This window comes from Stigmatopora argus, chromosome 7 (assembly GCF_051989625.1).
Source record: "Stigmatopora argus isolate UIUO_Sarg chromosome 7, RoL_Sarg_1.0, whole genome shotgun sequence".
NCBI lineage: Eukaryota > Metazoa > Chordata > Actinopteri > Syngnathiformes > Syngnathidae > Stigmatopora > Stigmatopora argus.
In genome coordinates, this window is record NC_135393.1 from 18,914,496 (window position 1) to 18,930,240 (window position 15,745).

At 47.1% G+C, this 15,745-nt stretch overlaps 1 protein-coding gene across 2 annotated transcripts; it reads left to right on the top strand.

Annotated features, from left to right (window-relative positions):
* The first annotated feature begins 36 nt into the window (after window positions 1-36).
* On the top strand, window positions 37-15,621 carry pcm1 (pericentriolar material 1). 2 transcript variants are annotated; one of them, XM_077605787.1, is made up of 40 exons: window positions 37-212; window positions 752-857; window positions 1,137-1,373; window positions 1,569-1,895; window positions 2,392-2,562; window positions 3,126-3,245; window positions 3,324-3,513; window positions 3,588-3,697; window positions 3,929-4,184; window positions 4,442-4,583; window positions 4,672-4,884; window positions 5,182-5,339; window positions 5,421-5,650; window positions 6,236-6,384; window positions 6,458-6,587; window positions 7,072-7,242; window positions 7,315-7,487; window positions 7,660-7,836; window positions 8,531-8,777; window positions 8,851-8,996; window positions 9,062-9,129; window positions 10,086-10,272; window positions 10,337-10,581; window positions 11,268-11,426; window positions 11,582-11,638; window positions 11,923-12,095; window positions 12,166-12,294; window positions 12,358-12,466; window positions 12,728-12,865; window positions 12,950-13,047; window positions 13,369-13,503; window positions 13,580-13,759; window positions 13,834-13,866; window positions 13,967-14,072; window positions 14,144-14,403; window positions 14,479-14,542; window positions 14,704-14,855; window positions 14,923-15,027; window positions 15,090-15,213; window positions 15,341-15,621. In XM_077605787.1, the coding sequence occupies exons 2-40, from the start codon at window positions 762-764 to the stop codon at window positions 15,352-15,354; spliced, it is 5,979 nt and encodes a 1,992-aa protein (XP_077461913.1). In that variant the 5' UTR covers window positions 37-212; window positions 752-761; the 3' UTR covers window positions 15,355-15,621. The 2 variants fall into 2 exon arrangements, with proteins under 2 accessions (XP_077461913.1, XP_077461914.1); XM_077605788.1 differs by lacking the exon at window positions 11,582-11,638.
* The last annotated feature ends 124 nt before the right edge of the window (window positions 15,622-15,745 follow it).

Here is a 15,745-nt window from a genome sequence, read left to right on the forward strand (position 1 = left end):
TCTTTACCTTTAAGATCGTCGATACGGTTGTCGCGCTTTAGTGACGTCAAATTAATTTCCGAGCACACCAGGTTGAGTTGGTCAAACGAAGCTCGCTGATTTATTAAAATTATATCGTGTCTTTTAGTGCAGAAATTTACCACATGGGTTCAACCAGGGATACAATTTAAAGAAGAAATTCCATTACAACGTCTACAAAGACTACGGTGCAAGTGAGTTCTCTTTGAAGTGTGCACAAATATGCTGTCGGTTTACTTCGACGTAGAATACTTAAAAGAACGACTAGCTCGTCTTGCAGCGTTCCTGTTTAGTTAGCATCAGACAAAAACACTTTGCGGCGCCATTTTATTTTGACTTGACTTAGTAGGTTTTGTCATTGTTGTTAGGCCAAAGCTAATTGCTAAGTGTTAACAACGCGGGAGGGCAGGGGAGGGGGCATAGTTGCCATGGTGATTCCCGGGGGTAATGAGCCATTTCAAAGTGCGTACTATCCCTTTCTCGTCAGCTAACACTTAAGACCTTCCAACATTGTTTTCGTCCCAGTTTTCTTTTTAATCCAACGTTCGTAGTGGCCCGCTTGACGACGCTTTACTTCTTCGTGTGGCCTTTGTGACGTAAAAGTGACGGCGTCGAGTGGCAGCAATTAGACAGAATAGCTAGTAGTAGTCGTTGAATTTTTAATTAACACAAAGTCGCCATGAGAGGCGGTTTTTTCATGTTGACGCGGAGCATTGTTGTTGTGGGTTTTCAGTTAAGGTAACATGGCAACCGGAGGCGTTCCGTTCGACGACAGCGCCGACGAGCCGCACAACTGGAGCGTCACCAATGCTAGCCTGGACGACAGACTCAACAACAGGGTAAAACAATTAAAACTATTGCTCCCTCCATGTGGCCTGTCAATTATGTAAATAACTTTTTTATACACCTGAGTTTCTGCCACCCTGTATTACTACTACTAATACATACTAGCGATAAACTAATTCCACTTCACTGCTTGACTCTGTTACCCCCCTATCAAAAAGGCTTCAGGCGGCCATGTTGGTAGGGGCAACGTTCCCACCAAAGTCAAGGCATGGACATGAAATTTATGCTGTAACTATCTTATTTCACCCGTTACGGTTCTGATTGTTATTCAGGCCTGGGGCGGCACGCAACAGAAGAAAGCCAACCGGTCGTCAGAGAAGAACAAAAAGAAACTGTCGACCCCCGCAGTGTCCGAAAGCCGCCTGACCAACGACATCTCGCCCAGTTCCACGCCCTGGACCGGCCGCCGCAGGCAGCTGCCCGTCAAATTCATCAGCCAGCGCTCGGTCCCCGATCAGGCGGAGCTGGACAAGATCCACCAGAGGATCAACTTCTCCGATTTGGATGAGGTCAGAATAAGATCCTGGATTTGCATAGTATTGATTCATGAAATGGATTTTTAAACTGGCCTATAACCTGTACAATTGGGCTCCTAGAAATTATTATTTTGCTAGTGTATTGATGGTTTGATCGGTGCCAGACCTTAAATGGTGCTGTCAGAGAGCCTTGTGGTCATTTTTATTTCCATTTGTCATCCATCACAGAGCATTGGAAGCGACTCCCAAGGCCGCGTCACGGCCGCCAACAACCAGCGGCAGCTAGCGACGGAGAACAAGAAACCTTTCAACTTCCTCTCGCTGCACGTCAACACCAACAAGAGCAAGGGGGGCCCACTGCACCGGTCCGGCGCCTCTACCACGCCCAGCGCGGTTAAGGAAGCCAAGAAGTCGAGCCCGGCGCCGAGGGAGGTCTTTACTCCCGGGGCCACCCCCAAGGAAACTAGGCCGGGGCGCGGCAGCGCCGACAGGGGGGCAGCGGCGGAGGCTTGCGTCGACGTCGAGGGGGGAGATGCTAACGTTGTCTGCAGCCTGGTAAGACAATAGCTGAGTTCCAAGTCAAATTTGTTTGAGTTCACTTTGATTTGTCCAAACATGCGCGTTAAGTAAAAATAAATACTCTATTATTATTATTATTATTAGAGAATCAACTGGCCCTCAAAGGCCAATACAATTTAATACAGTTCTATCATCCTTTGGTTGGACCTGTGATTTATATAATGGTAAAATATAGATTTTTTTTCCTGCTGACCTGCTTTAGAGGTAAAAAAATAACTCCCAACCAGCTGCAAGAGAGCAAGAACCTTGAATTGAAGATAAATTGAATCCTTATTTTTTTCCATCATCAAACCAGGGCGACATATTTAATAGATCAAACATAGTAGAAATCCAGCCTGGCGACAGAAGTAGAGAAAAAGTGAAATGGGACCACACGGCCGTATTTAGGGCAGTTTATAAATACACACCGCGAACGTCCCCGTTAGCGTTTTCTCTCTCGTTTAAAATGGGCAAACGCCCGGTTGTTTCGCAGCTGGTGAGCAAGCTGGTGCAGATCCGCGAATACATCGGCAAGGCCAGCTCCATGCGCGACGACCTGCTGGAGAAGAACGATGTGCCGGCCAACGTGGAGCGCCTCTCTCATCTCATCGAGCACCTCAAGGAGCAGGAGAAGTCCTATCTGCGCTTCTTACAGAAAATGCTGGTGGGTTTGTCCCTCTTCTCATTTTGGAGAATCCAGTTTTTTGCTCTTTTTGGAGGGAGCTAGCTTAGGTGTTAGCTACTACCATGAAGTAGAATATTGCGAACATTTATCACGATGAATATTATTTTAGTATCATGCCTTTCATCGGCTAAATGATTATATTTTGTTTGTATATGGTTACTTTTAGCAATCTGAGCAAAAGGCACACCCTTGAAATACTGTATTAACATAAATGGAATGCATTCTAATGCAATGGCTGAACTGGGACAAATTTGTTCACATATCAACCAAGAGATGTTGCCAATGGGTTTTCAACTATTACCAGACACGGTTAAAGTGCGCCTAAAACTTGTATACATTTGATACTTTCTTGTTACACTGAACAAAACTAAAAATAACTTTTTTTTAGCTTGTCGGCATGCCAGAGTTATAAGCCTCGTAGGAAACCTTGTACTTTTGCTCACTTACCGCCATTTGGAATGACTTTTCGGTCACAGGCGGGGACACTTTGGTCATGTCTCGCCACTGTCAAGGACGAGATATGATATCTTTACATGTGCCAGGCTCGGGAGAACGAAGACGACGACGTGAGGACCCAAGATTCCGCCGTGGGTTCGGGCTCCTTGGTGGAAAGCTCCTCACTGAACGTCGACGTGAGGTCTTCGGACACATCCAGCGCACCGGTACGGTCTTCCACCCTGCGCTAGCTAGTAAGCTAGCATGTGATCGCGGTTGTAATACAATTGGTAATTTCCCCGCAGAGCGGCTGGCCCGACGCGGCCTTGCGAGAGCCAAAGGAAGAACTGGAGAACCTCTGCAAGCAGCAGGAGCTGATGAAGAAGATGCTGGAGCAGCAGGACCAGCTGAGGGCCCTGCAGGGACGCCAGGAGGCGCTGCTGGCCATGCAGCACAGCGCCGAGCAAGCGCTAGCCGTTATCGATGATGCGGCGGGTGAGAGTTCTTTGTAAAAGTACTTTCCTTTTCCTGAGGAATGTTTATAATAATAATGTATATGTGCATCGCAGCTGTTCCTGAAACGACGGGCAGCGTGTCCGGTGTTAGCATCACGTCCGAGCTCAACGACGAGCTCAATGATTTGATCCAGCGTTTCCACAACCAGCTAAGGGATTCTCAGGTATGCATCAAATTGGGAGCATGTTAACCCTTTGGCTGCCATTGTAAGCGATAGATTTCCAATTAATTTGAATGAAACATTTAGCCGCCATGCTCTACGGCCAATTATCATATCAAATTTGATTAAATAAGTCTAAACTTTATTCATCCTGTACTCAGGAAATTCACTTTGTTGCAGTAGCAAGAGGCGAAAACACAATGTGACTCTAATTTTTGACATGTCCCGTTGTAGAGCAAATCTGTGCCGGACAACCGTCGTCAGGCCGAGAGTCTCTCGCTCTCCAGAGAAGTGAGTTGGTCCCAGCCCTCCCGAGCGTCGGGCCCACCTGAGCGCCGCCCCGTGCTCCACTCGGCGTCCGGGCCTCACGGCGGGCTGGACGGCGCCAAGCTCACCAAGCTGCAGGTGCTCCAAGACAAGAAGGAAACGATGGACAAGATCCTGCACGAGCTGCACTCGCTCAGAGACCAGACGCTCAACAACAACTACTGTACGACCTTTTTGTTGTTGTCGTGGCTTTTTTTGTAATATATATATCTTGGGGCTTAAATTAGGGCCACTGAAGAAAAGAAAAATGGTGCTGAAAATGCTGACTTAATTCAGAGAATTTCTGCTTCAATTCGGAATTCTGAGTCAGAAACTTGGCCACCTTTTTTTTAAATTTTTGTTTTTAACTTTTCTTCATTGGTCCTCATATTCTCCATACTTAAGATACTTCCTGCTTTAATTGCGCCTATTTATTTTCAGGTGAAGCTTTGTCGACACAGCGCAGTTTGAGCATGGGCGGCTCCTCCGATTGTCCGTCAAACGGAGCCGTAGCTGCCGCCGCCGCCTTTCTTCCTTCGATCCCACAACCCACAGACGGTGCCAACTCCTCGGACAAACTCAGGTGATCGCGTACGAAAAGTCACGGACCGCCATCGACGGCGATAGACGTCCAATCCGCTTTGACGGTATCCATTTTGCACCCCAAACAGAAAGCTGAAGGAGGTCCACAAGCGCCTGAACGAGCTGCGGGAATTGGTGCAGTACTTTCAGCAGACGTCCGACATGATGGTAGACGCGGTGAACGAAAACGTGAAGGAGGACGAAGAAGACGACGAGGAAGAGGAGGGGACGGAGGACGGCTCCATGCTGGAGGCCATGTTCGACTCGGAGCAGGAGAATCGACAGCCGCCCGCTAACGTCAGGTACCTGCTTCACTGTGTTAGTGCTGTGCGATATGAGGGGGCGGGGTCACCACGTGTGCCATTTTTTTATTTTTTTTTAATCATGATATTGATCGGCCACAATGTTTACGATATGATACTGTTCATTTAAATGAATGTATTGCTTTTCAACGTCCAATTCGTTTAAATTGGGAGACTGGCAACAAAGTAACCTTAGTTCATTTGCTGCCAAGTCTTCCCCTGCAAGTGGATTGGACGTCCGTAAAATATTGTATTCTTTGTTGTACAGAATAAGAATGTATGTTTCTTTTGGTCTAGGAATTCACAGTGCGGTGAAAACTGGGGGAACGTGAACCGCCGCCGCGTGTCAGGCAGCCCCGCCGCCAACGCAGACAATCATGACGGTAGACTCAACACGGAGATTAACAACCGGACCGCGGGCAACCTGCGCAGCTTCAACCTCCCCTCGGCCATTGGTACGCTCGCACGCGCACACACCGGCCTCGTTCCGAACGAGTGACGACGTATGACCCGCTTTGTCCGCTGCGCTTGGCTAGAGTGCCAGTACAACAGGGACGGGGCCTATAATTGGACGAAAGACGAGGAGGGTTGCAAGAACGACGGCAGAGAGTGCGGCGCCGTTCGCCCCGCGGGCCTGGACGATAACGAAGCGTCGGGCTCGAGCAGCGGCAGCCCGGTCAACGGCGCGGCCTTTACCCAAGAGGTTCACCAGCACAAAGCCAAGCAGAAGATGCGGCAACTGCAGGAGCTCGTCGCCATGGTGCAGGTGGGAATGTCGACTCTTTGTCTGCCATTTTTGTTTTTTACCGTCCGAAACGATTGAGTTTATAGTTGGAAAAAAAAATCTCTGTTATACATGTGGCTAGAGCTGGGCGATATGACAAAAATGTCATCACGATAAAAAAAATTATCAATCTATCAATAATTAACAAATTTGAAACTTCAAACTTCTGTGAATAAATGAATTTCTTTAAATATGAAAGTTACCTGTTACCTCCTAAATTCGCCTTCAAACCAAAATTTGCTGTGCAATATGAAATACTAAATAAAATAATCAACTGTGTAATTGCAGTTTAAAATTATGGCATTTTTATTGTTTAATATCGTTGCCAGAAATTATTTCACGATAATTATACTTCATGTGGCATAGTTTATGTATTTTGGCGTAACTGGACTGCCACAATGAAAAAAGGTCACAATAAAAAAAAAAATAGAAGCGTCATTACTAATGCAAGTAAAGCTAAATGTGTTCTTCAATAGTCTTATCCTCTTTTTGTAAACTGGTCACATTGAAGTCACAAGCCTTTATTGCCAATTAACTTGTCAACGCCGCTTTTGTCACCGTGCCCAGAGCGATGACACGGACACGACCGCGGCCAATGAGGAGGAAGCATTGCACCAGCGGCAGAACAACACTCGAGTCGGCGCGGCGGGATCGCCGGCCGCTGCCCCGAAATCCGATCCCCGGGGATCGGATGTCGCTCTGTACACCAAAGCCAGGTATGCATATTTAGCGAGCCTCTCCGGCCGGCCAGCTCATCTCGCAACTGACTCGACCCCGTGGACGCCGCAGGGAAAAGATCTACAAAGAGAAGCTTCGTCAGCAGAAGCAGACGCTCAAGCAGCTCCACCAGGAGCGCCAGATGCTCGGCGAGATCCAGGGGAAGATTCAAGATCTCCAGTTGACCTGCCCTGACCTGCAGGTACATTTGCATTTTGCAGTGTCGTCTAGTCTTTTTTTTACCTCTGTGATTGGATTGGATTGGATAACTTTATTCATCCCATATTCAGGAAATTTCACTGTGACAGTAGCAAGAAAACGCGTAGTTATAAGTTAGACAGTACAGTCAAAGGCTGCAGAACAACAAAGCAAAACATAGTGAATAATTAAGTTGTAGGGAAAAAAACGATCTTTTTCTTAAGGTTTTTCCTTCAAAGTAACACATTTGTACTCCCTATTAAAACCATGATTATAGAGGTGAAAATTATGAATCGGGGCGGCTTATACGAGAGAAATGGTCAAATTCAACGATTTTAAGGCAATTTTAAGGGTACGGCTTATACGCGGAGGTGGCTAATATGTGAGAAAATACAGTAACTAATACATGATGATTTAAAAATAATTAAATCTCTTATAAAATGAATGAAATGTGACTGACATTCATTTTCCAACTTTTGTGGCCGCAGTCCTCACTGTCCAGCCAAGTGAGCGAGCCGGGTTTAGCGTGGGAGGTCCCGGGGGCCACGTCCACGCCGGCGGTCGCGCAGCCTTCTCCGTTCTCCGCCGCCAAAAGCACCCCGGCCGTGCTCAAGAGCACCGCCGCGGAAGCCGCCGCCACCTCGGTGCCCGACCATGAGGTGAGCGAGCCCCTAATCCCCAGCCTACTTTTCAAGCGGCAATTCTCCATTGAGCGCCGGCGTCTCCATCAGCTCTGGTCCGAGATGCGTCGCCACCACCTGGCCCGGGAGGAGTTACGCCAGCGCCGCAAGCACCTGGAATCCCTGATGGCCGAAAGCCAGAGGCGCCGCGACCTCGCCGACTCCCTGTGCGGGACCGACGATCGGGAGGGAAACTCTCTGCCGGCCGGCAGTCGCGATGAAAGGTATTACGTGTAGCGATGGTACTTATTGCGGTGAAACCACCACGTCTAATATCCCTATTTGTTTTCCTATCTACTTTTAAATTTAAAAAAAATAGTGAGGGGAAAATCTAGAGAAAATGACCCAGTAATTGAATTTTTTTTAGTTGGGGTTTAATATTGCTGATGCAAATAGGACCATGGCGACCTGGGGTTCCAGTCCTTGCAACCTGGAGGAGGACGAGGACTATCGCTCCGAACGCAGCGCCGAGGAAGAGGACGACAGCTCCGGGAGCAGTTCTGCCGACGACGAGGGCTTCTTCCCCGCCGCTAGGACTCAGCCCATCTTCACAAAGAGGAAGAACCAAGAACGGTCAGAATAAGATTACTAGATTTTTTTTTTTTTGCTTTTTTTTTTAGTTCAAAAAAGGTCAAGTGAATAGAAAAATAATGACAAAAATCAATGAGTAAAAAAAGAAAAAAACATTTTATTTTTCAAAATAGATGAACATATTTCCAGTTTTGCTTTTGTTTAATTAAAAAAATAACAAAATCATTAAACGAGAATATACATACAGACGCTCCCCTACTTACGAACATTCGAGTTACGAACAACGGTACATACGAACATTCTCCATTTTATTATTATTTTTTTTTTTCAGTACAAACCAATGTGTGTTACTTATACAAGCCTTAAACATACAAATGCACTTATATAAACCTTCAATATACTTGTATAGGCCTTAAATATAAATTATAATACAAAATATAGCACTGAGCAACTTACAAACAAATTCAACTTATGAACAATCGCTCGGAACCTAACTCGTTCGTAAGTAGGGGAGCGTCTGTACAAGTAAAAAAAATGTTTTCAGAAAATACATACAAATTTTCTTTTTAACAAAAAAAAACTTTTGTGAAAGATTTTTCCATCACCAATGTATGTAATTTGATATTGGAGGAGTTGCGGAATAATTTCCACGGCCCTAGTATAAATCCAAATAAATAAAGTTTCCTGTTATTGGACGTCTTACAATTTCACACACGGAGGTTTTTTTTCTCCACAGCAACGTGATGTCTCCGCCAGCATTTCCCTCCGAGACCCCGGGCGCCAAGCCGTCCGGCAATCGGCAACCGCCGCCCCCCAGAAGTTCCAACCCGCCGTCCACGGCGAGGCGGCAGGAGAACCTCTGCTGGGCCTCCGAGCTCTCGGCGGCCGAGGGCTCCAACCACTGGCAGGAGCAGATCGGCCAGCTTCAGAGGCAGCTGGACTTCAGCAACAACATGTGTCAGACCCTGCTGCAGGACCAGCAGGTGGCTCGTCGGACCAACGCCGGAACCCGGAGAAGCCGAGGGAGAATCCCGTCTGATCTCTGGTCTTTTCAAGATCCTGTCGTACATGCTGCAAGGCTTGATGAGCGGCTCGTACAGCGTGTTGCCCAACAACCTGACTTCTCCGCAAGTCCACCTGGTCATGCACCAGCTCAACCAGTGTCACACACAGCTTGCCTGGCAGCAGACCAATGTACAAAGGTAAAAAAAACAAACACCTTTTGAATCAAAAAAGAGCCTTTGACCTGACAAATTTCCTCTTTCAGACTGAAACAGGTGCTGAATGAACTCCTTCAACAGCAGAATCCACAACAAAAACAATCATCATCTCCAGGTCAGCACACCGTGGACGTATGAATACCGTATTTTCTCGCATATACGCCCTATTTGTCGCTCCAAAAAATGATGACGGAATCCTAGGGTACGGATTATATGCGCAGAAATTAGACTTGACATGCATGAAACGCCATAACGCTAGACAATGCGGCCGATATGGTCATTTATTTAAAAATTGAGAAAAGACAGAGGTTAATCGATAAACAAAATTTATTTTGAATCGGGGGGGTGTCTGACAATGAGACAAATTGTAAAATTCAACAGTTTTAAGGCGATTTTAGGGTGCGGCTTACCGTGTGCGGTCGTTTGGTCGCCGTCTTTTGGTCGCCCGAACCCAAACAACGGGCGACCAAAAGACCGGCAACAAAACAAGGTAAAACAACACGCATCAATAACGTGTGAGTGTAGACGAGTTTGGATGTACATGCGTTGTCCCTTTAAGAAGCGACGTCAGTTCAGTCAGGGTCTTAACAAGTTCTCCAACAAAAAACCATAAAAGTCTGGGAAATTTGGAGCTTTTCTTTAGCCTAATAATTAATAGGGCATTAAGTATGACTAAATAATAATTTGCAGTTTGTATTTAGGGAATTTGAGCAACCATTTAAATGCTAATTATCAATAACCTTCAGGGCGACCAAAAGACCGGCGACCAAACGACCGAGTACCACGGCTTACACGTGGAGACGGCTTATATGCGAGAAAATACGGGTCTGAGCAATATGGAAACAAATCTTATCGGGATCTTTACCATGTTATAAATCCCTTTTTTAATATGTCAAGATAATACTTGGTAAAAAGTCATTCAAAAATCTCTTTATTTTGTCATTTACATTTAACTGACCAGGAACAACTGTTAAAAAGTAGATTTCATTTCTCCTCCAAGCGTATTACCCGAATCTGATGAAGCATGCATTTTTCCATGTGGGTTGATGATCCTTTTTTCTTTGATGGCAGGGTTTAGCCTGTTTCCATTCTTCCCCAAAACCCTGGGCGAGTTCCCGCAGGGCGCACAAAGTGCAAATCCCGTGGGGCTGGAGCAGCAGAAGCAGCAATTGAACCCCAACACCTCCATCAAAACCGACTACATGACTTTCCCGCCTCCACTCCAGCGCTCACCTCTTAACATCACTACCGATAGACGGTAAGCTATTTTGCGCTCCATTCCGTGCCGTCCATTTCACGTCGATTCACGCCACGCTTTTTAGAGACGCGGGCTGGTCCAACGTCACCTTCCCGAACAACGCCGCCCCGCAGCGCCGCCGCAGCCCCCCGGCGGCCGAGTGCGAGCGGACCTCGGAGGCCAGCTTCAGCAGCATTCCCGAGCGCGCCGACCCCGCCACCGTCACCAAAACCTTTAAGAGCGGGCGCAAGGCCTCCGCCCAGGCCAACTTGGCTTCCCGCAGCAAGAACCGACGCAAGAGGGGGAAAGCGCCGAACAAAAACAACGAAGGTACGCCGGCAAAGGTTTTTTTGGAATTGATTTTAGGGTTTAAATCACAGGTGTCAAAGTGGCGGCCCGGGGGCCAAATCTGGCCCGCCGCATCATTTTGTGCGGCCCGGGAAAGTAAATCATGAGTGCCGACTTTCTGTTTTAGAATCAAATTAAAATGATAGATATAGATGTATATTATATTTCCTGATTTTTTTTTCCCCCTTTTAAATCAATAATTGCAATTTTTTCATCCATGTTTTTCTTTGTTTTTAGTTCAAAAATCGTTTTGTAAAATCTAAAAATATATGAAAATATTTTCTGTTTTCCACTTTAATATTGAACATAATTAAAGAAAAATTTGGTTTCCTTTTGAAATGAAAAACAAATGACTAAATAAATGATTTTTCCCATACTGAGGAAAAAAAAGCTCAAATAAACATTGTTTTAGATCTATAAAAAAACAGAATATTCAGGACTTTTTGATCCAGTTCTTTTAATCCATTTATTAAAAAAAATCTAAATATTATATCTAAAATGGTCCGGCCCACGTGAAATCAAGTTGACGTTAAAGCGGCCCGCGAACCAACCCGAGTCCGACACCCTTGCTTTAAATAGTCACAATAACCGTCCCCCTTGAAAGCGATCGAACGTCCGCAGCTAATGATTCACTCGCGTTAAAATATCTTCTCTCACCGTTTCATCAGGCGTGGAGAGCGACAGCCTGAGCAGCACCGCCGATTTGAAGCAAGACAGGGCGCCGGCGTCTCGTCACCACAAGGATCAGCACCTTTTGGATAAGCTCACGCAGGAGAAATTGAACAGCAAAAGCAAGTTTGGTGACAAGCCCAACGACATCTCCTCTGGTATGGCCAAAAAAAACGCTTGTAGACCCTTCAATCACTAAGTTAGTTTTTCCATCACACCTATAACTGTTTATGTTCAACACCTTTTAATTTTTTTGCACATTTTGTCCTGGCATTATCTTTTTGAGTTGACTCTTCATGTGTCCTACTGACAGCATATGCTTGGAGAACACCCTTCCTCTCTAACCGAATTGCATGCACGGAAGCACAAGGTAAAAGTTAGCATGCCATCATTTTTTTTCTTCCTCTGCTTTTTAACCGTTCTCAATAGGGCTGCCACAGATTTATTTATTGAATTATTGATAAATCGACTCACTCCATATTTTTCATTTGGTGAAAATGTTAATTATAATAATCATCAATTAGTTGTGTATGAATCGTGGCAACCCCAAAACACCCCCTCTCGCTTCCATCCCCCGTCTGACCGCCTCTTTTTCTTTTATCGACCGGAATGCGTAAAACAGACGTGTGACGAAATATGGTATGAAACTTCCAGACGGCAGCAGCGAGTTCTCCCTGTTCGAGGCTCTGCGCGAGACCATCTACTCGGAGGTGGCCACCTTGATCTCCCAAAACGAGTCTCGGCCTCACTTCCTCATCGAGCTCTTCCACGAGTTGCAGTTGCTCAACACCGACTACCTCAGGCAGAGGGCGCTCTATTCCCTGCAGGTGAGCGCAAACAACCGCGGCGCCCCGGTCGGTCTCGGTCGGTGACGGTCCCCTTTTGGCGACCCCGCAGGACTTGGTGAGCAGGCACTTGGCGGAGAAGAGCGCCTCGCGAGAGATGCAACCCGTGGGCGTGGCGTCTTGGGCCGGGGGCTCGCAGTCGGAGCTCACGCCCAGCGAGAGCTCCACCGTCAGCGAAACCGTAAGAGTTTCAGTACGACTGCGCTTTGGGCTCGCCACAGCCAATCGACTGTTTCCATTTCAGGAAGTGGTGGAGAAAAACTTGAAGAAGAAACGAGAGGACTTGCATTCGGGGGGGAATGACAGTACTTTGTCGTCCACCAACGTGGATCCGTTTTCCAGGGACGATCTTGGTTGGTTTCAACGTTCGGCAGCCATTTTTCTATTGATTTTATTTTATTTTATTACTTTTTTCTCTCTGCTCAGTTAGTGCGTAGAGACGGTTTTTGCGCAGCAGGATTTTTGCCTTCCATTGTCTTTCCTCACTGAACGTTACCAAATTTAGCCTAAATACACCAGCATAGGACTGTGGCTCCATATTGAGCACCCCTACCTCAAATTCTTGTCAACTTTGAAATCAGACGGGCTTAACAATGTCATCTCTGTTGGCGCAGGCAACACCGTGATCCACCTGGACAAAGCTTTTGTCAGGATGCGTCAATACGAACGCATGAAGCGGAGCTCCGCCAGGGACTCGGACAACGACGGCCCGGGATCGTCCGCCGCCGCCGCCGCAAATTCGGAAGACGCCGGTACGTGTGGCCCGCGACAATAACAGCAATTATTTTTTTTTTTAAAAAGGAGTCAATGGGCTGAATGCTGGCATTTGTGCACAGGTGGCGCCGCTTCTCACGTGCGCTGCCCTCAGATCGACACCCTACAGCTCAACCAGCACATTAAGGATATCATGACGGAGGTCATTCCCTTCCTCAAGGTACACACTTTAAATATTGGCCTTTTTACCAAACTACTATCTTTTCCTCACCCTTTAGGAATGTGGAATCCAGCAATCGATTTATACAGTATCTCAGAAATACCGCGTGCGATAATGTCTTATTTTTAAAATAAGATTTTCCCTTCAAAGTAACACATTTGTACTCATTAAAACCATGAATGTGGAGGTGAAAATTGTGAATCAGTGGTGGCTTATATGCAAGAGAAATTGTCAAATTCAACGATTTTAAGGGTATGGCTTATACGCGGAGGTGGCTAATATGCGAAAAAATATGGTAAATAACATTCTTTTTTTCTGTAGGAGAACATGGACGAGGTGTGCACGCCGCAGCTGCTGGCGTCTCTGCGCCGCAAGGTCTTGGCGCTCACGCAGCAGAACGACGAGAGCAAAGAGTTTGTGCGATTCTTCCACCGGCAACTCGGCGGCATCCTGCAGGTACTTTTTGAGATGTCGGTGGTGACGGTGGCAAAGGTGGCGGTGTCCAAAAACGCTGTGCCTCTTCACGCCACAGGATTCCCTGAATATCTTTGCCGGCCGAACCTTGACCGACTGCGGCGAAGACCTTCTGGTGGAGGTGTCGGACATCCTCTTCAACGAACTGGCCTTCTTTCGGCTGATGCGGGATTTGGACGACGGCGCCACCCTTTCCGCGGAAACCAGGCGGAACAACGATAATGATATCGCTTTAAAGGTGAATTGGGTGGCACAAATGGAATTTTGGAGTTGGAGCTAAAGGATCGTTTTTTTTTTAAATTTCCGTTTTAGGATGGAACAGAGGAAGAGGGAAAGGAAAATAAGGTCTGTGACTATTTGAAATGAATTTTCCAAAGCATATTTTGTTAAATTTAAAACGACAAAACAAATAAGTGTTGATTAATAAAATATTTTTCCGTTGCAGGAGGAAGATAATGGCATGATCCGACAGGGCGCGGGGTCCTCTCCGCGGTCGGAACGGATCGAAGTTGGAGACGAAGAAAACTTGCTCCCGATGCCGCATCCCGTCGGTAAATGAACAACAAGTCGCCTTTTGTCTTTGAGAGGAAAAAACAAAACGCCGCTCCTTTTCTCTCTGCAGGACTTTCCGAGGCCGAGGGCCGAGCCCTAGACCACCAAAACGGCGGTGACGAGGACGACCAAAACAGCGGCGACCATGATGACCAAAACAATGTCGAAGATGACGACCAAAATGATGTCGAGCGGGAACCGGACATGAGCGGCGAGGACCAAAACGGCCACGACGAGCAGGAGCCGGACGGCTTTCAACCCATGCCCGACGACGACAACGACGACGATGTCCAAACCCCCCCGTCGGCCACAATGGAAGGCGACATCGAGGTATGGGCCCGGCCCGTTGCCTTTTAGGCCGCACGTGACGCCACGCAAATTGACGGCGTGCGTCTCCACCCACAGGGGCCGTTGGACGACGACTTAACCGGAGAAAACCACCCAAATCCGGAGGAAGACGATGCTGGGGGTATGTATTGCTTTTTTTCTCGTGAACATTAACACCCGTTTATTAGTAGCATTCTGGGCATTTTCCACATCAAAATTGAATAATAAAAATGTGATAAAGTTCAAAAGTGTATAACTTTATCTCATGAGCAGCTCTAAAAATATTTTTTCTCTTTTCCCTAGCGGATGTGGCCCAAGACCAAGGCGCCGAGGCATGCGACTCAGAGGAGGAGGAGAACCTGGCGAGCGGTGGCGACGCCGGCGGCCAGATCCCGGCCCCCTCGGACGCCACCGGCACCCCCGACACGGAATCCCCGGTCATGATCAACGTGGACGTAAGTGGCCGCCGGCATGTCCGTTTGGCAAACTCCCCGACTGAAGAGCGAGGTCTCCGTCCGGCAGGAAGCGGCGTCCGGCGGTAGCGGCAGCGGCCACAGGACGTCGGACGAAGACGACTTTGTGCGAGTGGACGGGCCGCCCGCCCAGCTGCCCGCCCTCACTTGCCAGGTAGGCAAAAGCCAAAACGCGCCCAAAAAGTAAAGGAGCTTAACCTGTACTGGTGTCGGCAGGAGGAGCTTCAGAAGAGGATCCGGGACGAGCGGCGCACCAACGACCTCCGCGAGGAAATCCTCCAGGATCAGACGCAGACGCCGGCGGGGCTGCTGGGGGACGACCGGCATCTCAAGGAGCCAGGTGGGTCCAAAAACCAATACACGTAATAGAGCCATGCGACCATTGACAAGATTGCTATAATTTCGTCCGATTGATGATCCTCATTTCAAGTATTTCTTAGCATAAAATGTTGATTTTTGTGTTTCAGAATGTGTCGACTAAGTCGAAGGAGCAGCGTTCATTTTTGTTCCAGAGAATCCGTTGGACATGTCATCTTCCTCAGTAAGCAGTTTTTAGTTTTGGGTTGAGGTGGTAACTCGCCTCAATGTCTTTTCATCGCTTAGATGTGAGTGTGAAATGGAAAGTTTCCAGTTGATTTTAGTCAACAACTGTCTCTTAAATTGTATTCTCTTACCCACTGACATTTTGTGTTTGTTTCCATGTGGTGGCTGTTACCTTTCAATTAAAATGGTGGCTGTTTTCCCCCCAGTCCGACATTTTATTTTAAATATCTTGACCATCATGTTCTTTTTCCTCCTTAATAGGCAAGGCATTTTTTTTGCCCTTCTAAACACGGTTAGTAAAATGTCACAATAAATCCAAACTGTCTTGG